General features: G+C 45.6%; 1 protein-coding gene and 1 long non-coding RNA gene across 2 annotated transcripts in view; both read left to right on the forward strand.

The window, feature by feature from the left end:
• Positions 1-566: 566 nt before the first annotated feature.
• On the forward strand, positions 567-12,275 carry LOC121719269. Its single transcript, XR_006034219.1, has 3 exons — positions 567-1,330; positions 5,645-5,647; positions 12,266-12,275. It is a non-coding gene; the product is annotated as an uncharacterized LOC121719269 (long non-coding RNA).
• Positions 12,276-12,522: 247 nt separating this feature from the next.
• The window catches only part of LOC121719265 (voltage-dependent calcium channel gamma-2 subunit-like), a 56,882-nt gene continuing 41,629 nt past the window's right edge, over positions 12,523-27,775 (forward strand). The window contains exon 1 of the mRNA XM_042104735.1: positions 12,523-14,455. Within this exon, the coding sequence (XP_041960669.1) occupies positions 14,245-14,455 (211 nt within the window). The 5' untranslated portion in view covers positions 12,523-14,244. The remainder of the gene's footprint in view (positions 14,456-27,775) is intronic.

Here is a 27,775-nt window from a genome sequence, read left to right on the forward strand (position 1 = left end):
ATATCTTGCTGTATCACCCAGTTTGTACGGAGTCAGATGAAGCAGTGAAAGGAATGGGCTCATTTACATTTTTTGTAGAGACAAATTAATGTCAACGTAAGCGGAGAAGAATCTGGCCTGGAGGCTGCAGCGATTCAGACAATGCCATTGCTATGTTTGCCCACATGAGGGCTCTGAAAGCTTGGGCCAGCCACGGCAGAGGAGATTTGTTGAACGCGGCTCTGGGAACAGCTTTGTGGACCCTGACGCAGGCTTATGAAGCATGGAGGGAGACGTTCTTACTGGCCCTGAAAATAAATTGCCGACTAAGGGCGCCCCTTTGAAATCCTAAGCACGCACGACGCAGGTTCACGTAACCAGCAACCTTGTGTTTGCACCTGCTCGTCTGTGGTGTGTGCAACGTGTCGTGACGAGCTGTTTCCACTCAGCCATGACTTGATCTTGCTGCCTCTTCCATACATCACCTGACCACCCTTCCAAAACACACACACGCACACACACCACCATTCCCTCAGGGTCTCTTCATCCCAGCCATTCACTTAGCCATTTACTCAGCCCCCCACACACACACACACTCGGTTGCAGCCATCAGTCATCCTCTCAGTCTCATCTATTCCCTCCCTCCCTCCCTCCCTCCCTTGTCATCTCCATCTCTCAATCTATCCAGTCAGCCAGTCAAGGTTAGGCGTGGAGCTGGTTTAAAAATAGTTCAATAAACTGAGGAGGTAGACGGAGCACTCGTAGCATACAGAGCAGCGCGCTCGCGACGGCGCTCGCCATTCATGTACAGGGAGAGGTGGCGGCAACAATCCAAGAAAGCGCTGTAGGGATCAAGGCTTAACTGAGAAGAGGTGAACTGCGAGTGACTGAACCAGGTATATCAGGGAGCTAAAAATTTTGGTCCAAATGACTGACAATAATGTTAGATAATATATAGTATTATTGGAGGGGCTCTCTGGGTGCCCCCTGTCAGTGCTGGGCCCTTAGAATCTTCCTACTTCATCCCCCCCCCCCCAGCGGCCCCTGAGGTAGAAAGAAGGATAACAAGAGAATGTATGGTGGTGGACCTGACTAATTGAGAGGCGAAGAATTTAACATTTTGGGAAACTTGTTGGAATGGATGGAATATAAATGATAAAGTTGGATTGAGAGGGCATCAAACTAAGTTTGGATTTGGGAGAGAATTGTGAGGTAAAGTGCTACTTTTGTGTTGAACTGGGTGTGATTAGATCATTAGCCTACAACAAGGCATTGCACCCAATAAATATTAAAAGTGAAATGGTGGTGACCATTTGAATTTCTAGGCACATGTCCTTTTGTTTATTTGATGGTGTATAGCCTTCAGATGATTCCTAGAGGGTTGGATTAATGCACTTCTTTCCAACATGAGGCAGAAAATGACCTGATGATCGATGTAGCCTATAGGTTAGGCTTACGCATAAAAGTAAGAAAATGCCATTAGTTTTGTAGAACTTTATGTAAGATTGAAAAATGTTTTTGATGGAGGAAAAAAAAACGTACCTCTTCTTCCTCTTGTGGCTTATGTAACCAACACTTTGGTTCCAACTAGAAGCCATGTTTGATATGCAAAGACTTCCTGATTGGCACTATACGCAATATGCCATTTTCTAATCCTCCCTGACACGTTAGGTGAGTATTGAGTAATGCAGAGACCCATAACACCACAGTGGCAGGATGGTGCTTGATTAACACACCCCACTGGGAAACACACAGACACACACATCTCAAATGCAATGTTGCAGGCCAGACACACTCAAGAACAGGGTTCCATTAGCTGGCCTCACAGCGGACCTACACAGAGCCGAGGAGGAAGGGGGGGGGGGGGGGTGCGGGAGGAGAGGCTGTTGCCATGGAAACTGAGCAGTCACCACATCTGCGTGCTCCTCTGGCTGTCCCTGCGTGCTGGTGATGCGAGGGGCCAAACGTCCACTGATGCTGCAGCGCTCAGAACTCTGTTCCGCTGCCCTCCCACAGACGAGGTGGTAGCATCCTCAGATCTAAGTGTAAGAAGAGTGTGTAAGGTTGTTCCCTGAGCTTGATCATCACAGTAAAGCATAACAGATATGTATATAAGCTACTGCTAAAAAAAAGAGGAAATAGTTAAGTTCCTATTACAGATGGCAAGAGAGAGGATGCATTCAGTGCTAGAATAACATGATGTTAACAGTTGGTGATATTTTTTGCCATTTCTGTAAGATGTTTGGAATGCACATTTCCTCTCTGCTGGCTGCATAGTGACTTGATTTCACCAACACCACCACGTCTCCTGCCCTCTCTGTCTTGGTCTGAATCTGCTTTTGTGTCCTTTTTTTGGGGGGGTCCATCTCTCCATCCTTCGCTCGCTCCTCCTCCCCAAAGTTAAAGGGGCCGACGACGTCACCTAATTAGGATGCGGGGGAGCAAGCAGCTGCTGCAAATTGAAAACATATTGATTCCCCCCACTGCCCACTCACCCAGCAGAGAGAGAGAGAGAGAGAGAGAGAGAGAGAGGGAGAGAGAGAGGGATGGCAAGAATGAAAAGAAATGGAGGGCATCACAACCAATTCCAGGAAAAAATGGTCAGACTGCAGAGAGAGAGAGAGAGAGAGAGAGAGTTCTGATGGGAGAGACACACATGGTTGCCTTTGCTCTGAGCTGTTGGCCTTGCAGATGTTACGTAGATGGAGAGATAGAAAGAGAGAGAGAGAGAGAGAAAGGTAGAAATCCACCACTTTCCCATCTAAAATGTAGCCACCAGAATGAAAGGGAGCTGTAGAGAATGAATGAATGAATGAATGAATGGATGGATGATTGAATGAATGAATGAATGAATGAATGAATGGAAGCATTGAAAGATAACTGAGAGAAATAACAATAGAACAATGCAGTCAAAGGGAACAATTGAACAGAACACGGAATGGAATGAATGCCAGTGTGCCTCTACATTCACACAGACAGACAGGTTGGCAGAAGACAGGTGGCATAGCCACAATAATCTGTAGTCATACACATACAGCATATCTACATACAGGAGTCATTGCTCCGTGTGTACTTGTGTGTGTGTGTGTGTGTGTGTGTGTGTATAAGTGTATGGACCCTTTCAAGAGAGTTCCATTATCAGCATCATAGTTGGCCCCACAAGACTTCCTTTTTAACATTCCATATGTTATCTTAATGCAGAGGAAGTAGATTGGGGCCCAAATAGAACGTTCAAACGTTTTTGTTTTTATTGTTGAAAGGGTCTATAAGTCTTTTTGACTTTTTAAATGAGTGATTCCAGTTGCTCTCTCCCCTAGCTCAGATGACGGCCAGCAGTCAATATGACAGCCATTAGATGTCAAGTGTCATGTCCCCTATAGGCAGCGCTTATGTAAGCGTGCAGACACAACCAGCCTGCACGGGCTGCTAGGCCAGCCGACGCATCCTATACTGGGAGAGGGTTCAGCCGAGGTAACTCCTGCACACACGCACACGCACACACACACAAACACACGCACGCACACACACACACAGCAGCAGCAGCAGCAGTGGGAATGCTGTTTCCTGCCGCCCCTGCTGCTGCTGCTGCTGTGTGTGCTCCTGTTTCCCTAAGAGGTAGAATACAGCAGAAACACAGTGTGTGCATACTGGAGATGTTATTACTGATCAACCTATAGGACTTCATAGGAGAATAACATTGGGTAGAAACCTAGATAGATAGATAGATAGATAGATAGATAGATAGATACTTTATTGATCCCCAAGGAGAAATTCAAACCTGGGTGACTTTAAATACTTGTGCATATTTAATAGATCTAATATCTAGTTTAGGGGTGGGGTTACACATTTGATCTCAGACTTGTCCAACACTATAATGAATCAACTCTTTTTTTTTTCTTCTCCACAATGCACATGTTTACAGTAAGTAATACTATCGTGCCACACTCCTATGATATAATATACATGTAGACCATTCTGACAGACATGGCAAACCTGCGGCAGTTTAGGTCCAGGCTCTGGGAATTGATGCGCAGGAACATTTGAAGGACATGACTTAGACAGACACAGTACAGTACACACTGTGCCATTAACACAATTCATGGACATGAAGCCGACATCACTGGTGACACTGTGACCTCTCAGTGCGGTTTGTTATGTAATGTTGGCAGTAATGAAGTTCATCATAAGGCATGTTTAATGTGAAGTCTTGAACTCATGCCGGATAATCACCCTTTATGCCAACACTTAATATTAGATGATGGTGTCATATATTAATTAAACATGGCTTAAGATGTACATTCATTAATGTCATGTTGTTGCTCATATCAGTAAGTCAATTGGTTGTCAATTTTATACAAACTGGAATTTGTCACCAGTGTAGCCTAAAAATATAGTAGTTTCATTCACAAATATTGCTTGACTTATTTTAAGACACTCTTCTAAATAATAAAATTACATTGACTTCTCCTGCAACTCCTTGTGAACCAGAAGTCTGACATGCTCTTCCTTTGGTCGCTCAATGTTGTAAGGCCTGTCTTTTGCTCAAACCTTTTGCATTTCTACATGTGTGGATATCTGTGTTTGACCTGTATTGTCTTAGCTTGTCATGGCCAAAGATTCCCAACACCCGCTCATGCTTAAAGTGACCATTTGCTCATTGTTCTGGCCCCTCTACCAGTCCTGGGCCTACTTGATGTCTTATGATGAGATAGGCCAACCTCATTATCATACAGTATTGCTCTCTAAATATGTGTTGTGAATAATACATTCATGTTTGGTCTTGAATTAATACTTGTAATGTGGGCAACAGTCTGATCATGGTTTCATTACAATTGAATGTATCTGTGCATAGTTGTAGATTAAGAATTAAACTGTAGCATAAAGTTATGATATCCACCTGGGCCACACCCATCCACCTCAGACAACAAAGGCTCTGATGAGTCAGGGGTGGCCCAAGTGAATGATAAAAGTGGAGGCTCTTGTCCTCCGCGGGCTCTTCTTTCTCCTCCACTCTCCTCTTAAGCCAGGCCCTTGTGGCTTGGTCTTCTGCCTCTCTCTCACTCTTCCTTTCCCCCTCTCCCCCTCTTTCTCTCTCTGTCTCCCTTTGTCTTTCTCTCTCTCTCTCTCTCTCTCTTTCTCTCTCTCCCTTTCCTGTATTTTTGGATTTGTATTGTTTTATCTGGTGTATCTGTAAATTCATAACTTGTTAACTGGTTAAGTTTATCTCTGTGTTTTGATAAGCTTCCTTTGTTCCTTTGGTTGTTACATTGTTACAGTAGACCATGTGAGTTTACTTGTACATCCAACTGAAGTGATATTGGTTACATTTACCTTAAGGCTTAAAGGAGAATTCCGGTGTGATATTGACCTAAAGTGTATCGAAACATGATACCGAGTGTGAACGTATGTCTCATAGCCCATCTCGGCTTGTCCCCTGCACTCCAAAATCTGGCGCTAGTTAGCCGATGCTACCAACATCTTTTTCAATAGTGGTGCTTCGGCATCGGGCTAGCCATGCAAATAAATCACTGTTTTACACCCATTTACGAGGCTCAGTGTATCTCCACACTTCATTGGTAGACTTCCGAGGGCCCTGACATTTAAAACGAGACATTGAGAACTTTGAAAAAGCACTGGTAGTTTACTTACAAGACGATTTATACAGACAGTATCTTCACGAAGTTTAGCGTTTGCAGCCATCTTGAATTTAGTCACGATAAGTCGAGCAACGAGTAAGAATGAACAGGTATGATAAGGGATCAGATTCCAAAAATAATTCAGTGGAAATGCATGGATTCCAGTTGCTGCTACTGAAGAAACTGGAATCCATGCATTTCCACTGAATTATTTTTGGAATCTGATCCCTTATCATACCTGTTCATTCTTACTCGTTGCTCGACTTATCGTGACTAAATTCAAGATGGCTGCAAACGTTAAACTTCGTGAAGATACTGTCTGTATAAATCGTCTTGTAAGTAAACTACCAGTGCTTTTTCAAAGTTCTCAATGTCTCGTTTTAAATGTCAGGGCCCTAGGAAGTCTACCAATGAAGTGTGGAGATACATTGAGCCTCGTAAATGGGTGTAAAACAGTGATTTATTTGCATGGCTAGCCCGATGCCGAAGCACCACTACTGAAAAAGTTGTTGGTAGCATCGGCTAACTAGCGCCAGATTTTGGAGTGCAGGGGACAAGTCGAGATGGGCTATGAGACATACGTTCACACTCGGTATCATGTTTCAATACACTTTAGGTCAATATCACACCGGAATTCTCCTTTAATGCCTAATAAATTGCTCATTTGCCTATACCAATCGGATAACTTTAATTCTTGTAGTGTGCCATGCCATTCTCCTCCATAGCTGATAAACTAGTTACTTGGTAATTGATTGGTGATACAAATTATTAATCAAATGGAGTCAGATTAACGAGTATGTAATAATATCATTGCCATTTAACTCTTCACCCTATTTGTCCACACAAGCTCTTTTAAGTGAGGATATAGCTCGACGTCTATATGTTTCCGAGGCTATATATATAATTTCTCGCGTCTTACAATGTTGAAACTCTAATTCTTGCTCAGGTAAACATGTACTGTAAACACGTAAATTTAACAAGACATTCAAATTTTGATCAAGAACATATGTGTTCTAAAGCCACACTCATCCTCATTTTCTCTACAAGATCACAAACGTATTCTTTAGTGACACCCAAATGCACGTCTGTATCCGCATTATACTTCTGCCATTATGCAGTGCTTATATTACACACTGCTTTGTGATACATCTAGATACATACCATAGTGTGCCAGTGTGTGGGTGTGTGCATGTGTCCGTGGATGGATTATGAAATCAAGCGTCCCTGGGCACAAGATCCTCCTGGTCCCCTACCGCCGGCAGCAACAAGTGACTCCCAACTACCCTGTCTGCTTAGATGTAGGACCTGGCAAACTTCGGCTGCTCTAAGCAGAAAACAATTGGTGCTCTGAGAAAGAGCTATAGGAATGCAATGTGTTGTTGTTGTTGGTGTTGTTGTTGTTTGCAAGGTATCATAGTGAAAACAACACAAAGTGTGACTGGGGGTCATTTTTACTAGTGATGAAAGACCACAGCAATGCAGTTTTACATACATTTCACAAGTGTATCTGGCAAGGAAAGATGACCCATATGCTATTAAGCAGGCAGATGAAGGGTGAGCTTGGCTCCGCGTCATATATTTTTTGCTCAACCCCCGTTAATGCACTGACATACATCAAGAAGTCAAATAAACAGGTATCACCTGCTCCCAGTGAGCAAAAAGGCTAGGTCTGGGGGCATCATCTAAACATGCCTTTTTGCCTCTTAGCAGACTGAAAATGTAATTAAAAGGTCTATGCAACATTAACAGGGTCCTTACGTGACAAAACAATGCATTTTCTACTCATTAGCTGTGAAAAAAACGTTTAAATTCAAGTTTGTGCAATCAAGATCCATGTAAAAATGGTGATGGTTTCTCCTTTAAGCGGCCCTTGAGATACAGAAATGTAAAAATTGCAACGCCCACTATGGACATACTTTTATGACACTTGGCATACACCCAAAGGTTGTCATGGTGTCATTGTGATCTACATGTCAGATTTAGTGTGACATGCACTATCTCATCACAAGTTATTAGCAAATGAAGCGCCATGTTTTTGCATTCACTTGTGTCACTAGGTGGCGCTACATTACAAATGAATCAAATGTGCTAGCCCTAGTGGCGATCATAATAAAATCATACCAGTAATAACTTATATAGGTAACACTGGACCTGAATTTGAATGGAGTGCCATAATAATTCTTTCATTCATTACCCAGCATGGCGTTATCTTGCCATCCCTTTATTTCATTGGAGTTCACTGCTCATGTTCCTCTTCCTCTGCACACGTACATCCCTGGCCCCAGTAAAACGGTGCCTTTCTGCTCTTCCTCAAAAAAGTGCGGAGGTGAAGAAGAACGCGGTCTGCAGAAGGAGCGCTCCAATCTGGGCCGCCACCTTGCTCCGCTCCGCTCGGAGAACTGTGTCATCCTCTGGAGCACCGTCCATGCTGCGCAGGTCTGCCACACCCATCAGGGGAGGCCACTCTCTCGCCCGCCCACACACACACCCGCCCGACCGCCTGCACCCTCCGTCTTATTTTTACACCGTCCTTGGAAGAGCTGCAGTGAGACAGAAAGAGGAAGAAAGAAAGAAAGAAAGAAAGAAAGAAAGAGGGGATTGAAGTACACAGACGGACATGGAGGGGGGGGGGAGAGACAGGAACAGGGGAGAGACAGATATGACAGAGAGACAGCATTATGTTCCTTCTGAAACCAAGCAGTTGAATGTAAAACAAGGAGGTTCACAATCCTCTCCCCACCATATATTTTCTCCCATCTCCGAGTGCCCCATATGTGTGTGTGTGTGTGTGTGTGTGTGTGTGTGTGTGTGTGTTTGGATGTGTTTCTCCCATCTCCGAGTACCCCGTGTGTGTGTGTGTGTGTGTTTGGATGTGTTTCTCCCATCTCTGGGGTCCCTTCCACAGAGGTCAATCAATCTTACACAGGGCAGCGTTCAGTTTTACACAGGGGTCAACATATCCTGAGGGTCCCTTATGTTTAACAACGGACAGGTCGCTGAAGGCCCATGTCAAGCCATCCCACCTCTGATACCATATGATCCAGAAAAATACCAAAGCAAAGGTACGTACATTTTTGCCATATGGCCACAGCATGCAGTAGTGGTCATTTATTTATCTTGTTTCCAAACCATCCAGATTAAATGGATAAACTAGACACAGTGCCTGGGGGACAGGTCTGCACTACCCATTTGCAACCCTACTGCTTTAAATAAGACATCCTAACCTTCATTACAAGCATAATCCACACACACACACACACACACACACACACACACACACACACACACACACACACACACACACACACACACACACACTAGTCACAAGCTACAGGTGCCTGAAGTGCTTAGCCTCCAATTTACAAGCTTGTAAAATGAGGCTAGAAGGTTGGGAGGGCCATTACCGTCGATAGCACACTGGGCACATTAAGAGAAGAGAGGGAGGAGGAGGAGGAGGAGGAGAGGGTCGCCTAGGGATCTCCGCTTAAAACGAGAGGAAGAGGGATGAGAAGTGTGTCCACCAACAAACACAGCCGGAGGTCTGGGGAGAGAAAAGTGTGTGTGTGTGTGTGTGTGTGTGTTGGTAGCTGCGTTTGTGTGGGTGTGTTGAGCAATCCTCCAGAGAAGAATTCCAAAGCACTCTTTTTACCCCTTAACCAAATTCAGCTCCAAGACTGCGCTCCACAACCGACCCACCCCAGTCACCAGCAAAACGAGGGCCAATGAGTCTACACATATCACACACGACAGCATGATCAACTGAACTCACTCCACCACTGTCACTCTCCATGGTAGATATCTTTGCTTTACATAGATGTCCACACAGTCGCTTCATATCGGCAGATAATGTCTATCTCCCAGTTCAGTTGACTTGACCATTGTGCCTTTGAGTAAGGCGCTTAACCCTGAGTTGCGCTGGGGACACTGACCCTTGTAATATAATTGACATATGTAAGTTGCTTTGTATAAAAGCGTCTGCTAATTGAATAAATGTAAGATAATCCCCCAGTATAGTTTCAACTATGTTTGCAGTCTGGGAAGCGATGGGATCCATCCATGATGGATACAGTACAAGGTTGAGGTTGAGGGTCTTATGGGTCACTGGCCTGAGTATGTTTGATTAACTCATTTTTGTATTTTCAGCTTTGTGCTTAGTTGACCGCCTCAGCATTCATTACGTGAGCTGCTGACCGGCCAAGCAGGCTAACCCCTTCCCACCCCCCTCCTGGCGATGAAGATATATTAAGCCTGTGTCCAGATACTGCCCTATTTGTCTTCACCCCCCCCCCCCCCCCCCCAAAAACTCTTTATTTGTCCCATTCTTTTTTAGTCTGTTTCTTCACCTCTTTCTCCCTCTCCATTGCTCTCTCATTTTTTTTAATTGTGAGCTATTTCTATCCCTCCCTCCGTTTATTACCTCCTCTCTCTCTCTCTCTCTCTCTCTCTCTCCTCCTCCTCCTCCTCTTCTGCCTCCTCCAGCTTGACTTTGCTCGTGGCTTTTTTGGCGGGGTGGAGGCACTGAAAAGTAGGCCAGGTTTCAGCAGGTGCCTCATTCACAAGCAGGAACCCCCCCGGCGGCGTGCACAGGAAGGGGGCGCTCCACTCCAGCACCTGAGGCGCCTGAGAAAGTGAAAGGAGAGAAACAGAGAGAGAGAGAGAGAGAGAGAGAGAGAGAGAGAGAGGATAAAGTTCAGCTTGCAGTAAGTGAAACTATTTACCATACCATGCCATTATTATGCTACTGCAGTGGTGGAATAGTTTGTTATGACACAGAACTTTAGGCCACTCCTGAGTGAGACTGGGAATGAGAGGAAGAGGATTGAATATTGGCTGGCCAATGGAGGGATTGCTGGGAAGGATGGCATTGATCAGTTCATTTATGACAGCTTTGGAGATGGAGATAAATAAATACAGGTTGAATGAAGAACCCTAATGACTGAGGGGAAGAGGTAGTGGTAGAGACACTTTCTGTGTGTATATGTGTCTGTTTGTGTATGTGTGTGCAAACGTGTGTGTGAGAGAGAACCTGTCCTGTGTGTGTGTGTGTGTGTGTGTGTGAGAGAGAGAGAGAGAGAGAGAGAGAGAGAGTTGTGCATTTGCCCTGAGAGCTGTTGTAATCTGGCTAATGGGGCTTCAGATCAGTTTGATCTGCTTGTTGGACGGACATGGGCAAACACGGCCGCTGCCCACAAACCGTGCCAACGGCCCGTAACTGGGCGCGTCGCGCGTCGGAGTTGGCACGGTGGCTCAACGCCTATGCTGCTCGTTCAGAGCGTAATTGCCTTTGCTTTGCCACCACCGAGGTCTCGTCTACGTCGACTCTGGCACATAACTTCGGTTGATGTTTCTGACTAGTCTAGTACTTAAAATGTCCCCAGAGACAAATTTGCAGTGAAATCCAGCACTGAAAAGAGTTTGCCAACACACTCATATTCCTCCAAAAGATTCAAAGGATGACGATCAAAAGCATAAAATGGCGGTCTGCAATAAAACGTGTTCTTTGAGGAGTCACATCTCTCTCGCTTGCTCGTGTTTCTGCACCAAGAGGCATTGTATCTGCATCTTATATCGCTGCCTGAATGAGAGCGCTCGCAGACCTGAATGTTAAAGACGTCCTCCACGGTTTGGAAAGAGGGCATTATCGGGAGAGGAATGGGTGGGTGGGGGAAGAGGGGACGGGTGGCGAACCTAATCTATCAGTCTGGTCGCCGCGCTCTCTTATTCATGCGAGCCCTTCTTTCCTCTCCCAATCCCTTATCCCTTATGATGTGCCCTATCGCTGTTGCCCTGTTACTGGACAAGATTTAATCCCACATTGCACGTATGAACCCATGTGTCAAACCAGTTTGAGGTGGCCTAAACTGCCAATTAACACCGAATAATAACATTCAGATTATGTTTAAACAGCAACCATATGCATTTAGTATCGAAGAAAAGTAGAGAGATTGACGCATATGTGTACCTATGCCTAAATGCTATTGTGTGGGGTCCGCTGATGGAATCAGTCTCGGAAATCGCTGCTATTTGTCAGTTTTATTCGCTCTGCCCAACAGTTCTCCTGGGCGAGCGCCGCCAGAGGGAGACAGGCTCTTAGGTTGGATTCATCTGAAGCGGGAATATCGGGGAGCTGTCCATTTCAGCACCACGCCAACGCTTGCTAGCTTGGACAAGTAGGCTACGTTCCGCTACAGGTCGCAGTGAGAGGCTTGGTCGACAATCTATGTATAGGCTACTTGTACATTTTGTAAATAGTAAACAAGGCCTATTATGGTTTAGGTCCTGGTATAATTCTTTTGTATTGAGGACAAAAGCTTGCGAGTCACTGCAGTTACATTTTGTTTCGCATTTATAAAATACATAATCCTATATTCAAGTCTGAAATTTAGACTGCTACGTCAAAACGGTCTCACAAGTAAGTCATAACAATTACAAATAAAAACGGTCTCAGTTGGCCCAGAAAGCTCCACAGAGCCACTCAGTCGCTATCGTTCTGCAAACATAGCTACATGTAAGTCGATTAAACATGACCGGCAACTCCTCTCCCATATTTCGCTAATTTCGCTAAAACTTAAACGTCTCTGCTCCTCTTTACTTTTATAGTTCACAAGCAACAAACTCTCTACGATGGAGAGACATGACACGGTATATAGTAAACAGCAATGGTGACAATCGATCGTGACACGTTGGAGCGTCGCATTGCCTGTAAACCTTATTCATATTTTGACATTCTGCAGTCTTCGCTCTTGTACACTTGCTACTTTGCTCGGATGAGAGCTGAGTGGTGGAGATTTTCACCCGCTTCACCTCTCTCTCTCTCTTTCCCTCTGCCTCTTTGTGTCTCTCTCTCTCTCTCTCCCTCCCATCCAACCATCTACCCCCTCCTCTCACATCTTTGCACTTACCACAGCGTGCAGAGGGACGGGGAGACGCGTAGTGCAAAGGATTGGAGCGATGGTATGATTTGTTTTTTTGCCATTTATGATTTGGCTGTTCCCTTCTCTCTGTTGTGATTTTGTTTAGCCTTTCCGTTTTGTTTTGCCGCCGTGTTTTCCTAAATGGCGCAAGGGCTATGCATGCGTGTAGGCTCTGTTTTTGGTTTCGCCTGTGGGTGTGTGATATAACCGCCGCCGCGGAGGATTTGGATAGCCGGTCTAGGAGCGGTTTCGGCGGCACCCCCTTCACCACTGCTACCCCCTCCTCCTCTTCTGCTGCTCGCCTCTATGTCGAGTGATGGTCGGCTTGCCTTGCTGCTGGAAGCGCGGCGCTCTCCACGGATCTTCAACGTCGGTACTTCTTCCTTTAGCATCATTTTTTCATATTTCGTGGAAACCTTTCACCATCTAGGGGCCACTTATGGAAACTGGAGATCAGAATTTTAGAAAAAAGGAAAACTAGTGGTTGTTTTCTTTTAATCATTTTTATTTTGCCATTATTTTTATTTTACCCATTCGTTTTGGCTTGATTTTGTTGATCGTAATCTGTATCAATGGCTTATTCATTTCCATAGTCTACTGATGTGTTTTTATTAAGCAGAAGTATGTCAGTCCCTTGGAAAATTCATCATTTGTGTATTTATGTATTCGCTTAATTATCTATTCGTTGCCACCTGAACATATTTCCCATAGATCTCTTTATTTTACCCATCTTCATCAAAAACATCCACCTCTGTTATTTCCTACCCCTGCGTTTTCCTGTTTCTCCTCTGCGTTGGATAAATGTATGTTTAGAAAGAGACATGCGTCGGCTCAATCAGTTGGGTTAAAAAAAAACGCTGCCTACATAGCATTGCAATTAATGTCTTCGTCATGACTACACACAGTGTGTGCCAGTTACTCACGTAGTTTTACAAAGTGCTTCGTTCTCAGAAGTGTTTCGGAGGGAAAACATTTATTAGGGTTTTGTCACTACACTTAACCCCGGTATAGCTCTATCGGTAGCCCTTTCCGTCTGATTTGAGCGCGCTACATAGCACAGAACACAAGCTAGCCATTAGCCCCATGGAGGATACCACTAGACACGTCCTGATGTCCTCATGAAAACGAGATGTGGAAATGTCAACTGTCTGCTTTAATTTGGCATTTACAAACCTCCCAACATCACATTTAGTGGGTGCTGATTCGTTTAGATATATCACGGGTTTGTTGACAGCAACAGTTGTTTCCTAAGGCTAATGTAGGCTACATTGGAACAGGATACATTTTTATTACTAAAACTAATAATAGTTTATTGCATTTTGGGCCATGTTGTAGAGAATAGTAATGCTTTGCCGCGGATGTAGATTTACTTTTGTGATTCCCAACCGGTTGTACTAGGAAGGAAGATTTAGTCTTTTCGCTTAAATTTACCTCATAATAAAAATTTACCTCATCATCCCCTTACCAGTCATCCTGTATCATTTCGCATTCCCCCAAGACACCCTGACTCATTGTGCGTTCTGTTACCCTCTTGGAGTAATAAGAAACAATCATAAGAATCCAAACACGTGACACCTTGCCCCTTATCGGCCCTTCTCCGGTCAAAAAAAAAACACTCAATTTTTTTTATTTGCTTTGGTCCCCTTAAATTTACAAATATTTATTTCCTATACATCAAGAGGAAAGGGGGTTCCCCTTTCTTGGAATGCGGAAACATGGGTCTTTTTGACCGCGGGGTTCAAATGCTGCTGACCACGGTCGGCGCGTTCGCGGCCTTCAGTCTCATGACCATTGCGGTGGGCACGGACTATTGGCTCTACTCTCGCGGTGTATGCAAAGTCAAGAGCAACAACGAAAATGAGACGAGCAAAAAGAACGAGGAGGTCATGACACACTCGGGACTGTGGAGGACGTGTTGCCTGGAAGGTAAGGATCAACCTGAGCCGACCTTATTCAGACCCATGCTGACACCTAAATCATACTCATAAAATATAGGCCTGCATATGTTTGCATTTAAAGGACTATACTATGGTTATTTTAGCAAAGCCACTGAATCATAGCCTGAAGTGGATCCTTAATTGGAAATAACAGAAGGAGAGTATACTCCATAGGCTACTGAACTGTTTTGATAAAAACGTGAATTATATCTCCAACTTTGACACCTTTCCTGTGCATGTCGGAAATTGACCTGTATGTTTTATTCAGTGGCACTGACAAAACAGTCTTCAGTGAAAAAAACATATTGCACACTATGAGTTAAAATTAGTTACCACAGCACACATTTGAAGGCCATTGGATGCACTTCTACATCTGTGGCCCAAAGTTACTGTCTTGCCACAATCATTAGCTACTTGCACTGAGGAGAAATGGCTCTCCTCGCCCTGTTGCTTGGCAGGAGGGCAAAAGGCTGCATGTGGATACAGACTTCCAGGTCTCCTGACATGCTTTACAGCACTTAGGGTAATGTGAGTGATGTTTGGTCCCCGGTAGGCCAGGTTTTGGACGGGGGAAGCGCTGAGTTTTGGCTGCCGTCCTCCCACCAGCGAGAGGGAGGCCATGCGATACTAACTCCACTCGCGGCTCCGGTCGTGTTGTGATGTTTTTGTCGAACAGATTGTCATTTAATTTTCACAGCGGAGAGCCTGTTTTGTCTGGGTTCCCGGCGGTTTCCGGAAAATGCCTTTCATCAGGAGCAGTATTCATGAGATGAAGGCTGTGTCAGTGTGTGATAGTCTTTGATAGACTGAGGTGCCTGGTCTACCTCTGAAATAAGTGGATGTCTGAGCCAAAGAGGCACATTTTCTGGAATGTTTGGAAAAGTGGTTGGAAGGAGGTTATTTGATGGTCTTAGAGTACTTCTAAATGCTTTGTTAACTGAATCCTCTAATTTATCATAGACTTTCCTTCTCTCTTTCATTCTATCTTTGTTCTTACTTATCTTGCCCTCTGTCTTGGGCCAGTGTATGGAAGCTGTGGATAAAAGTTGGTCAGCATCCAGTGGAATGTGTGCAGTCTGAGGGTGTGTGTGTGTGTGTGTGTGTGGGAGTGAGAGAGAGAGAGAGCATGTGTGTGCCATGTCCTCATGTTGTACCAGACCCATAACCTACACAGGCACACACACACACACACACAGTGAATCACACATCTATGCACACGGATGTCAGACATGTACACACACACACTTGCACACTTGCATAATGCAAATGCCCATAGACTCAGTCAGACATCAGTCTGATCAGTTTCTGTAGTAAATACATGGTGTGTGTGTGTGTGTGGTGTGCGCGTGTGCACGCGCACTCGTGTGCTCGTGTGTGTGTGTGTGTGTGCGTACTTACGCCCATGGCAGAGCGTGCGCACTGGTCAATGGCGTGCGTGCCATGGCGCTGTGCTTTTGCTGCCGTTCGCCGGGCATTTTTCGACACAGGATTGATCGGGGGCCTTGTTGTCTGTGGCACCAATGAGACAGGAAGAGAGGGCTATGCGCTGCGGCCCCGTCGTTACGTAATTGACCTTTGACCCACTTGCCCAGGGGTCAGGGGGCGGAGGCGGTGGTGCCGGTCAACTGTACACTTACGTGGTCAAAAACCTGCCAACGCTTATGTCAAGGGGCCAGGACCTGGGCAAATGCCCCCTCCCTTTCCTCTCTGGGGCCAAGTTGCAGCTCCTCTGTGTGTGTAGCTGTCGGAGAGAGACCCAGTTTCAGCACCAGTGCCCGGTCAGTGGTGGCATGTTGAAGGTCGTGGGTTGGGGGGGGGGGGGGTGTGCTTGTTTGAGTGGATGTCTGGATGGAGTTAGAAAGCTGCGGTGGACACTGTAGTAAGGTGATTGAGGTGTGTGTGTGTGTGTGTGTGTGTGTGCGTGTGTGTGTGTGTGTGCGTGTGTGGATTGACGGTGTCCTGACGGGGTGGAAAGAGCTGACATTGAGTGGTCTGGCCAGTCGGCAGTTTGTTTCACATCCCACACACACACACACACACACACACACACACACACACACACACACACACACATACACACACACAGACGCCAGAATGAGGGGGCATCTGTCTCTCTCTCTCCTGCGCTTGCGGATGCCAGGCCTATTGATTGATGGATTAGTTGTGGGTGTGCATGCCTGTCACGGTATAGACCCCCCCCCTCCCTGTTGAACGAGTGGGCACATGTGTGTGTGAGCTGACTAGACTAGTAACTAGTCAAACCCACACTCCTGATTACATGAAATCGGAAATCCCTTCCTTCCTCTCTCTCTCTCTCTCTGAATCTCTGTTGCATTTGACAGATTGATGTTTTAATCTCATATGTTGTTCTTGGTATTCTATTCTATACCTGTGTGTTTCTGTAGCAAGCTCTATCCATCCCAGTGAGTTAACACTGTAACACCGTAATGCAGCCATATTGTGATCATTTCACAGCGCTCCCCCCCCCCCCCCCCCCCCCTTTAGACTGCTGACTGTGATCATCTCTACATTCTTTATCAGTGTCAGTCCTGCATCTCAAGCAAAGACATAATCATACTCAGAAGACGGGTATTCTGAAATGTGTTAAGGGAGGTTTTGGGTTATGGGAGTGTATGTAGTAGTGTGTAAGCGTAGGCCTTACATGCCAGTGCATTTGGCTGTGTGTGTGTGTGTGTGTGTGTGTGTGAGAGAGTGTGTGTGTGTGTGTGTGTGTGTGTGTGTGTGTGAACCATATCCATGCAGGGATACAGCGTTTTGAGGAGGGCATTTTATACAGCGTCAAGGAGCGCCTCTCCAGCAACGGCAAAACGGAGCAAACAAAAGCATGTGTCACCTATCTATTATTCATGCCTCTCTGTGACTGCTTCAAATGCACTTAGAAAAGTTGTGTGTGTGTGTGTGTGTGTGTGTGTGTGTGTGTGTGTGTGTGTCTGTGTCTGTGTCTGTGTATTTATGTGTGTGTGTTTTAGTTTGAGCCCTCACATTTGGAGCCGGCGTCTTCCTTGGCCGTTGTGGCATTTTGTGTCTCACTTTTAGGGAGTGTGCGTGTGTGCGTGTGTGTGTGTGCACGCGTGTGTCTGTTTTCTTTCATTTGTTCATTCCACACAGAAGCCCATTCATTCATCTCTCAGTGTCTGTCTGGCTTGCCCTCCATCCACCAGCAGGCCCCTCTGATTGAGATGAATGGAGGTGATTAGTGCCCGCCAGGCGCCACCTGACTGGGGCAGGGCCCCAACCGTAGGGGGCAAGAAGAGGAGTTTTGAACCTGCAGGTGTGTGTGTATGTGTGTGTGTGTGTGTGTGTGTGTGTGTGTGTGTGTGTGTGCATGTGTGTGTGTGTGTGTGTGTGTGTGTGTGTGTGTGTGTGTGTGTGTGTGTGTATGAGAGAGTGTAGTGGGAGTAATGGGACACACCGTGGCTGTGCCAACACCCTGTTGCGTCCTGCAACATAGCGAGGTCCAGTGGTGGGCCCAGACCTCTCCAGCAGCCTGTGTGTGTGTGTGTGTGTGTGTGTGTGTGTGTGTGCATGCGTGCGTGCGTGTGTGTGTACATGGAGACGAGTGAGAGGATATGGCACATCCATCAGCTGTAATCTATGACTTGCCAATGGACCGGGATATAAATTCATGAGTGCGTGCGTGTGTGTGTCATGCTTTTGAGAGCACAGGTACAGACACAGGCTGAGAATTATAAACACAGATTGGTCCAGGACCAGGAGGCATACAGACATTATGCAGGCCGATTTGGGCATTTCTATCCTGGCTGCAGAAGTGCTGTTGTAGACATAAAGACAACCGTCCCTGGCAGGTGAGTGCACAGACACATTACTGACGCGATAACATTGCTGAAGAGACATGGCAGAGTGTTGTCCGTGTTTTTGAGTTAACTAGCCAACTGCCCACAAACGTGGCACGCAGTGACCATAAAGAGCACATTTGGCACTGATGAAAGCTAACTAGCCAAATTAAGAATTTCAGCTGTGTATTTGACAAATCATTATATTTAGGTATAATTTACAGCATTTGGCAATGTTTGGCTGTAAAAATTGCTGTTATATTTTTTGCAGGGTTTTTCACAGCTCAAAACTGAGAATGATGTCTGAATAAGTCTGAATGAGTCATGGACACGTGACCATGTAACAGCTAAATTAACTTAAGGATGTCATAATGACTAGTTGTTTCCAAAAATGACCTTACAAATGGTAAACTGCATTATGTCGCTTTAATGTCATTTGTTGAAAGCGCCCTTTTGTTCAGAATGTCACCTCAGTTTGCTGTGGAGGTGGTGATCTTTTCTGTCTGAGACATGATTGGACAAGGACATGCCCCCCCCCCTCTCTTTTTCTCTCTCTCAGTCTCTCTGTTTCTCTCACAGGTTGTACCGAGTGAGACTGAGGTTAAACAGGGCTATCTGACACACACAGTCAGACTCAGGTGTGTGTGTGTGTGTGTGTGTGTGTACAGTTATTTTTTTCTGCGTGTCAGCATACTGTGCCGCTTGGGGGTTGGATTAGTATATGCATGTGTGTGTGTGTGTGTGTGTGTTTTTTAAAAAAAATAAACAGATCTGATAAGGATTATCCGGCCCTTGTTTGCCAGTGAGGCCAATGACCGAGGCCTATGCCGGCTTTAGCTAGTATTATGACACAGCCAAAATAAACACAAACCCACATCACACACACAGGATTATAGGCTGGAGTTAAAGAATACTATTATCCCTGGCACTGACCCAGGGAGACTAGCAAAGTTGGGCAAGGTTTTTCTCAGACAATGGAGGGAAATGTAATGAAGGGAAGATTTGCTACAGTTGCTTATTTCTCTCTCTCTCTCTCTCTCTCTCTCTCTCTCTCTCTCTCTCTCTGTCAGAGTGTACTTTTATGGTTATGTTCTGTGGCAATGTTTGTGTGTGTGTGTGTGTGTGTGTGTTTCTGTTTCTGTCTGTGTTAGTGTATGGACATACACAGATGTGTGCATCCATCATCCTTAATAGCACAAACTGAGCAGTATAGTGCTGATATGTAGGTTGAGGTGTAATTCCTACTCAGTCCTATCTACAGTGCTGCACAATCATATGGAAGCTTCAGCATAGTGAATGGGGTTATTTTAGGCATAGAGATTAAAGACTAGATCTCAGGTTCACACCCAATCACTAAATTGAACATAAAATATATATATTTGGGCACAGACACTGTAGAGCAATCAAAAGACAAAGTTCCACAACAGTGGACGATAAAGATTATTATTGTTGTTATTATAATTATTATTATTATTATTATTATTATTATTATTATTTGCAGTAGGTGTTTAATTTCCAGGATATTGCAAAGGAAAGGGGGATGCTAACTTGTCTGATGCGTTTCTGCTCCCTGCTCCGGGACGCAGCCGTAAAGCCTTTATTGCAGAAGGGCCCGTGCTGATGGAGTAATAACAGCATGCGGGCTGGCTGGACACAGACGCTCCGCTGTAAAGAATCTGCTGTCCACCTCCTGCTCCACGCTCTCTTGCATTGCATTTGCTGTCCACCTCCTGCTCCACGCTCTCTTGCATTGCATTTGCTGTGCACCCCTGTTTTATTTTTAGAATCTGTTACGATCTATCTTTATCTTACACAAAGGGCCATGGGAATCAATATCAGATATTGTGCAAGCTTGTGGTTGCTCTCTCTCTCTCTTTCTCTCTCTCTCTCTCTCTCTATCAGAGTGTACTTTTATGGTGTGTGGTAGGGTTATGGTGTGTGTGTGTGTGTGTGAGAGAGAGAGAGAGTCTGTGCATGTGTAAATGTGTGTGTGTGTGTGTGTGTGTGTGTGTGTGTGTGTGTGTGTGTGCGTGCATCCATGTAGACCCATGTGATACAGTGCCTCTGATCCGGGGCCATGCGGCAGTGAAGGGGAAGTGTCACAGTCATCGCTCGTCTCTCTCTCTCTCTCTCTCTTTCTCTCTCTCTTTCTCTCTCTCTCCATTTTTCCCTCTGTCACTCGCTCTATATCTCTCTCTGTCCCTCTACCTCCCTCTCTCTCTCTCTCTCTGTCAGAGTGCACTTTTATGGCCGTCAGGGGCACCACCTGCGACGAGCACACACACACACACACACACACACACACTTCACTTCACCAGGCCGCATTTTCAGAAGAGGGCCAGCCGGTTTGAGCCCCTTAGTTACTCCTAACCTTTTCAAAGTGTCTTTGAGCCTGACACTGAAACCCCAAAAAGTGCACCTAACCGACAGCGTAGGTTGGCACTGACCGTGCGTATGAGTGCCAACGGCTATCTGAGGCATTAACTTGTTAAAGCACTTGGAATGGCCTGCTGAGGAGAAAAGGACTGTCTAAATTTACCAAAGGCAGGCTACTGGAATGGGTAGACAGGCCGAGGTGATGAGGTTTTAATGCTGTGTTCCTACTCTGAAATCGTTGTCTTCACTCAACCTCTGCCGGAACCAGACAGGACAGAGTAGGCACTTTCAGTAGTTGCAGTTCCCAGTTTGAGTTGGAACGTGCCAAGACTGTTAGGCAATTAATCCGTGACTTGATGTGGAATTGGGGGGTTGGGACATAATTAAAATATGTAATTATTGCAATGTAAAGAATTAACCTCTGTATAATAAACAGTTTAATCAATGATGGGATTGCTCGTCAAACATGCAATTATTATCTTATTTACTATCGTATTTATTATTTATTATTATCTCCTGGTTTTTGTCAATAAATAATCCCCATCATTTGTTTATTTTAATGACCTATAATTGGACCCCCTCCTCTCTGGCTGCTCTGGTGTCCACTGCCTGATTTCTCGTCAGCAGGTAAAGCAGTATAGTAAACCAGTCCTTAGTAAACTGCAGTGATTTCATCATATTTATTTCCTGTCCCACCTGTGCAGGTTAGAGGCGAAACTGTGTCTTTATTGTGTGGCAATTATTATGTGTAATCGAGTTAGTATTTTTTAACTGAGTTATTATTTTGTGTGGAGTCATATCTGTTTGGTCTGTTTGTATTTCAAGATTTTTTAATTTCAAGATTTACAGTGTAGTTTTCAAAAGCCTTCTGGATGCCAGGTCTGAAGTCACAGTGAAGTTCTTGCACGACCTACCACGTGGTGCATAGGGTGTGTTTGTGTGTCTGTGTTTGTGTGTATAATCCTGATGTGAGATGTCGGGAGTGTCAGGCCTGACTGCTTCCCGCTGGAAGGGTCAGTGTAGATGGGTCCTGCAGACGCTGTAGCCCAGAGGGCTGGACAGTGGAAGTGGTCGGGGGGATAGAGTGAGCCGTTCCCACCCCTACAGATGCCTCTTCGCACCTAGTGGGAGAGGTGCTGGCAAGGCCTGACCCTAATTCCAGTGGCATCTGGAGAGCCAAGAAACAGGGTAGTGTGTATGTGTGTGTGTGTGTGTGTGTGCCTGCCTGCGTGTGTGTATGTGTGTTTTCTTGTGAGTGTGGCTGTGAGTGTCACCTGGTGTGATTGACGGTCTAGGACCGATGTCGGCATTTGTATGATTGTGTTCATTGGATAACTTTTGCATTGTAACTCACCGACTGCAATTAGTAATTCTAGACATTTGCCTGTGTCATGAATCTGATATAATATTTGTAAAATCCTTCCCTCTTGCTCTCCCTCTCTTTCTCTCCCTCTCCCCTCTCCCCTCCCCCTTTGTCTCTCTCTCCGTTCTCTACTCCATTCTAACTATGCATAGATAAATGCCCAATGCACGTTGCCAGATGATCATATGTATCACATCTGCACACATTGATGTCTTCGCCATATGTCTGCCATGCAATCATGTGTACTAATCGTGTACCTCTGCACTTCCCTGTGTACTAATCGTGTACCTCTGCACTTCCCTGTGTCTCTGTGTGTTGTGGTATTTGCTCCTCTCATGTCTCTTTCAGGGACACATACCTGAGAAGGCAGGAACACAGATGTACAGATTACACACAGATTACACACACAGACGTACATTACACACGCTGACAAATGTTTCACTATGCCACGGCTGGCAGCCTATATGCTTATTATTGCTCACATACACTATAACAACAGCTAACATTTATAAGATGTTATTCATTTATTTATTTTTTTTGCTTTGTGTGTTTCCTTGAGTATGAGTATTGAGTATTGAGATGAGTGCAGGATAACCCTGTTATCAGTTCATGCTAAATTACAGGGACCTGATTCAATACGAGTACAAGCAGAAATGCTCCTCGTAGGAGGGAGCACATACACCCACTCTCCCACTCAGAGGCACGTGCGAGAGAGAGAGAGAGAAAGAGAGAGAGAGAGAGAGAGAGAGAGAGAGAGAGAGAGCATCTCAGTCATTATGTAATGCCACTTATGCAACATACACATACATATATACATCAGTAGGGATTTCCCGAGAGAGAGAGAATGAAAAACCCCCATCAGTCTAGTGTGGTCTACACTGAGACCAGACCAGTGTGTGTGTGTGTGTGTGGGGGGGGGGGTGTGGGTCCGAGTTTAAAGGGGAAGGGTCAGACCACGCTCCACGCCCCTCAACCCCCCCCGGCTCAGGCTCAGCGCTGGCTGGCTGGCGGCACAACAGGCTGAGTGGGAGGGCTGGATCGCACATGTAAAGGCCCGTGTAATGTATTGATCTCTGCGGTCGATGCATAAAATAATTGAAGGGGGTCACACCTTCGATGAGTAGCTCTGGTGTTGTTTCCGAGTACACACACACACACACACACACACACAGAACACAGCGACAGAACCAAGCCCTGGGTGGAGTCTGTGCATAGCACGGGGGCATCTTTTGGGAGATAATTGGGTCTCTTGCTGTTGCTCAGTTTCTGTGTTGCCCCTCTCCAACCAGAACATTGTGGCCACACTCACTGAACACACATGAACACAACACAAGCAACTAGGTTCTTGGCAACCATGGTGTAATGCTACACACACACACACACACACACACACACAGGCACACACAAACGCATATTTGGTTCTTGGTAATACTTAGTCTTGACACAGAAGATGTTGTGCGTCAATCTTGGTAATCTGTGTCTTGTTTGTGTGACTGCACATCGTCATGGGAAATAGAGCGTTACATTATTATTTTAAAAAAGGGTACACAAAAAGAAAGAAAGAAAGAAAGAAAGAAAGAAAGAAAAGAAACACATTCTTCCCCTGCTCCTCCTCCTCCCTCCCCTTGCCTCCTCCTGTCCTCTTCTTTGTTTCTCCCTCTTTCTGTAGCTCAGGTTAAAAATAGAGATGACCCGCTATTAAACTGCGCCTGCGAAAAAAAAAAGCCTTTTGCCCAGCGTTGCGAGAGGGATGGAGGACATTAGTGCATGAGGGAGCATTCAAGGTGCCGTTTGAGGTTGTTGCCGTCCCTGTATCCCAGTGAAAAAGTGTGTGTGTGTGTGTGTGTGTGTGTGGTTGCCATCCCAGTACCCTAGTGAAAAAGAACAAGGAATGAAGGCCCATAGAGTGCACTAGAGAAGTTTGGAGAGAGAAGGTGTCCATCTTGGTAGAAACAGACTGGATAACAAAGATGTTTCCAGTCTATTATTCCCTTGTCCCTTACTTCCATGTACCCCTCCTCTCTCTCTCATTTGGAAATAATGTGAAGGCCTAATGTTGCTGTGGCATTAGGATAATACAGTGTTTTATTCCCCATAAGAGTGAGTAGACACTGTCTTCAATGTTGCTGTAGCATTAGGATAATACAGTGTTTTACTGGTCAATGTGATCCCTGCTTAAGAGAGAGGTATACAAATGTGGAATACTGATGCTAAACCTTCACGAAAACACACGCACACACACACACACACACCCCTAACTGAGACACACACACAGCTCTTCTGAGTTCACAACACACACGCACACACACACACAACCCCTAACTGAGACACACACACAGCTCTTCTGAGTTCACAACACACAAACACACGCACACACACACACACACCCTAACTGAGACACACACACAGCTCTTCTCAGTTCACAACACACACAAACACACACACACAACCCCTAACTGAGACACACAGACACAGCTCTTCTGAGTTCACAACACACACACACACACACACACTTATTCCTTTCAGACTGACAATGGGCCTCTCTTGTTGTCGGCGTAGCCCTCGTGGGGCCCTGGGTGTGTCACTACGAGTCCTCTGCTGTCGTCCCTTTTAACCTCGCCTCTGACAGCAGCATACACCGCCTGCCCACACCTCTGCCCTTCCGTCCACCCCCAACCACATCAGCACCTGGTCTGATCCCAGACCTGTCAGTGGGGGGGCAGAAGCCGTCTCTCGGGGGAGAGATATGGAGGGTGCGTCCCGTAAAGCAGGGGACCGCTGCTGTCCTGTCCTCTCCCCATAGTCTCGGCAGCAGGGGCGGGAACTGTCAGGGCACATGTGTTTCCAGGTCAGTTGGCTGTGTGTAGTCACACCTGGTTGACAGGGAATGTTGTCATGGGAATGGTAGATTGACATGTTCTGTTGCCATGCCGCCACTGCCACTCTCCATTTACGTTCTGCTGACTAAGAGTGTCAGCTTGTCTTAAAGAATTTGAAGTTATTTAAAAAAAAAAACGTAGGAAAGGGTAAATTAAGAGGAAGAGTTATCAAACTCCGGGGATAATGCTCAGATGTCTTTCTCAGCTTTTTGTGATAGAAAAAAACTTTGAATGGATTTTTCAAATCAAATCATTTTAAGTTATTTTTTACGGAGCGCTTGATGGTCGGTTGAAAATTCACTCCATTCAAGGGCGGAGGAAAAAAAAGAAAGGGAATTGGGAGGTTTTCTCTGAGGCGATGCTGTACCAATGCAGGGGATTTAAAAGGAAACAGAAGCGAAACCCAGCGCTGCTCTATTCTGGGCGCTCTCGGCCGATGCTGTCCTGATTTGCACTCCCTACTTCCTCTCGCACCTGTGCCGCTTCCAAACATGGCCTCTTACCTGTTCTATAGTCCCTCTCCCTTCTCTACGCATCTCTCCTCTCTCTGTTATTCATCTCCTATTAGGCTTTTGTCTTCTCACTCTCTCTCTTTGTGTGTGTGTGTGTGTGTTAAAAGCAAGAGGATGTCCTTGTGTGTGTTGATTGTCACACACACAGTCTTGTGCTTGGTTTTCTTCCCCCTTCTCTTTTGTTTTGCCTCTTGGAGTAATGAGTCTCTGTGTGAGTGTTGCTAGAGTGGTGAGGTGTGTGTGTGTGTGTGTGTGGTTGTGCGGATGAATAAGACAAACATTACAATAAATCTGAAGAGGAATTGGACTCACACTTCCTATCCATCTTTTCACACAGACAAGACATGGGGGCTGCTGAGTGTGCTGCTCCTATTGGTCAGCGGTCATCAGAAGGATAGTGGCCAGTAGACTGGTAGAGGAAGTGTCCAGCGATGCATACATAGCCGCATAGCTTGTTTTTTTTCACCCATTGTGTTTTGGGGGAATTGGTGAAGTTGTCAACGGATGATGCTTGTAGAGCTATTTTGTTTTCTGTTTTGCACTTTTAGTTAGGACTTTTAAACATGAAAGTACTGTCAGCGCTTCTGAAATTAGAGTGTGCTCTTGTGTTTTGGGGGGTGCCACTATTGTTGTTTTTTCCCCCTGTCAACCACAGTCAGTATAACGTCCCAAATAAAACCCTGTGAAACCTGTACAGTTACGGCGCTGTGATCTGTGAGGGAAGCAGTCGCTGTTTCAGATTGCTCTGCGTCTCTCTGCTGCGGTCCCACACAGCTCCCTCTCGGTCTCTATGGGCTGCAGCTCTAATGTTTCCCATGGTGTGTGCAGTCAGTGTGCTGCAAGAGCTGTGAAGGGACTTTATTGGGTCAAGTGCTTTGGATTCGTATCGCGGCTAGCGTCTTCGGTTAAATAGGTTAATAGGCTAACAAAGCGTTAGCCCCCCTCCCCTCCCCAACCCAACCCCTCCATCCCTATCCCCACCCCAAGAGACGGAGCTGCAGTCTGCAGCGCTAATACGATCCCTCCGTGCTCCCCTTACCCTCTGCCTGGCCTCTACAGAGCCATGTCATGTGGGCACGTGCAGGCTGAAGCCTGATGTTAGCGCTGAGATGCCCTGGTTCAGCTAGCATAGCTCCACTCCCTTTGGAGCCTTTTTCGTTTTTTTTTTCTTCTTCTTTGGTTTAGCATTAGCCGACATTTCTGTTAGCAGAGCCTCATCCCAGCCTGTTGGGTGCCAGCGATAGCCGCAGAGCCACAAAGCAGTCTGCTCGAGCACATGGTTGCTCTGCTTAGCGTATTGCTGCTTAGCATATTTCCATGTTCTCCTATTAGTGAACCAAATGCAGTCAATGGGTTTGGTGTGACCTAAATTGTCTGAATGAAGAATGTTTATGATAGGCGCTTATGGGCTACTGATAGCTGCTGAAAGGCTAATCAATGCAATATATATCATAATCAATTGTTTAATGACATAGGAATTGTAGCTAGATGTCTCCTATGGGCCTATTCAGATTCATGAGATGATTGCGGTTATGCTAAGAGGTTTCTGTGGAATTCTTTGCTAATGTGACCCAGCTGACATGTGATATGTAGGGAAAAGAGTGGTCTTTTAATTGTTTTCGGAACTTGGATGCTCAAGCATCACACTGTATAGAATGGACTGTAATTGACCTACCAGTTGCTATCTAATGGTAGTGAGACTTATAACATAACATATGACTGTGAACACAGTGGAACGATGACACAGAAACAGCCTCCATTTACTCCCAACAGCAAATCTAACACACACACACACACACAGATATCAGCAGGAATATACTCTTGGCCAACATACACTCTCGCCCAACAGGCGACAGACACACACACACAAACACACACACACACACACACACACACAACCCAAGCATCAGATAAAAAAGGCTGCAGCGAGATACCACACTGAATACTGGATGCGTTCCACTCTCTCTCCCTCTTTCTCTCTCTCTCTCTCTCCCTCTCTCTTTATACACACTCACCCTCTCCCCTCTCTTCCTCTATCTCTGTCCCTCGTTCTCTCAGCTCAGGAGAAGAAATCAATAGCCACAAATTAATCATTCTGCTGGAGGCGGTTTAGGAAGGGAAGAGAGAGAAAGTGAGAGAGAACAAAAGAGAGAGAAAGAGAAGGATAGAGAAGAAGAGAGAGAGAGAGAGAGAATGAGAGAGGGGGGAAAGGAGGTTAGAATGGGATGGGTGAGCAAGCTTGTGAGAGAGAGAGAACAAGAGAGAGAGAGAAAGAGAGACAGAAGAAGAAGAGATGGAGTGATAGAGAGAGAGAGAATGAGAGAGGGGGGAGGGAGGAAAGGAGGTTAGAATGGGATGGTTGAG

The sequence above is a fragment of the Alosa sapidissima genome, chromosome 9, assembly GCF_018492685.1.
Source record: "Alosa sapidissima isolate fAloSap1 chromosome 9, fAloSap1.pri, whole genome shotgun sequence".
Taxonomy (NCBI): Eukaryota; Metazoa; Chordata; class Actinopteri; order Clupeiformes; family Clupeidae; genus Alosa; species Alosa sapidissima.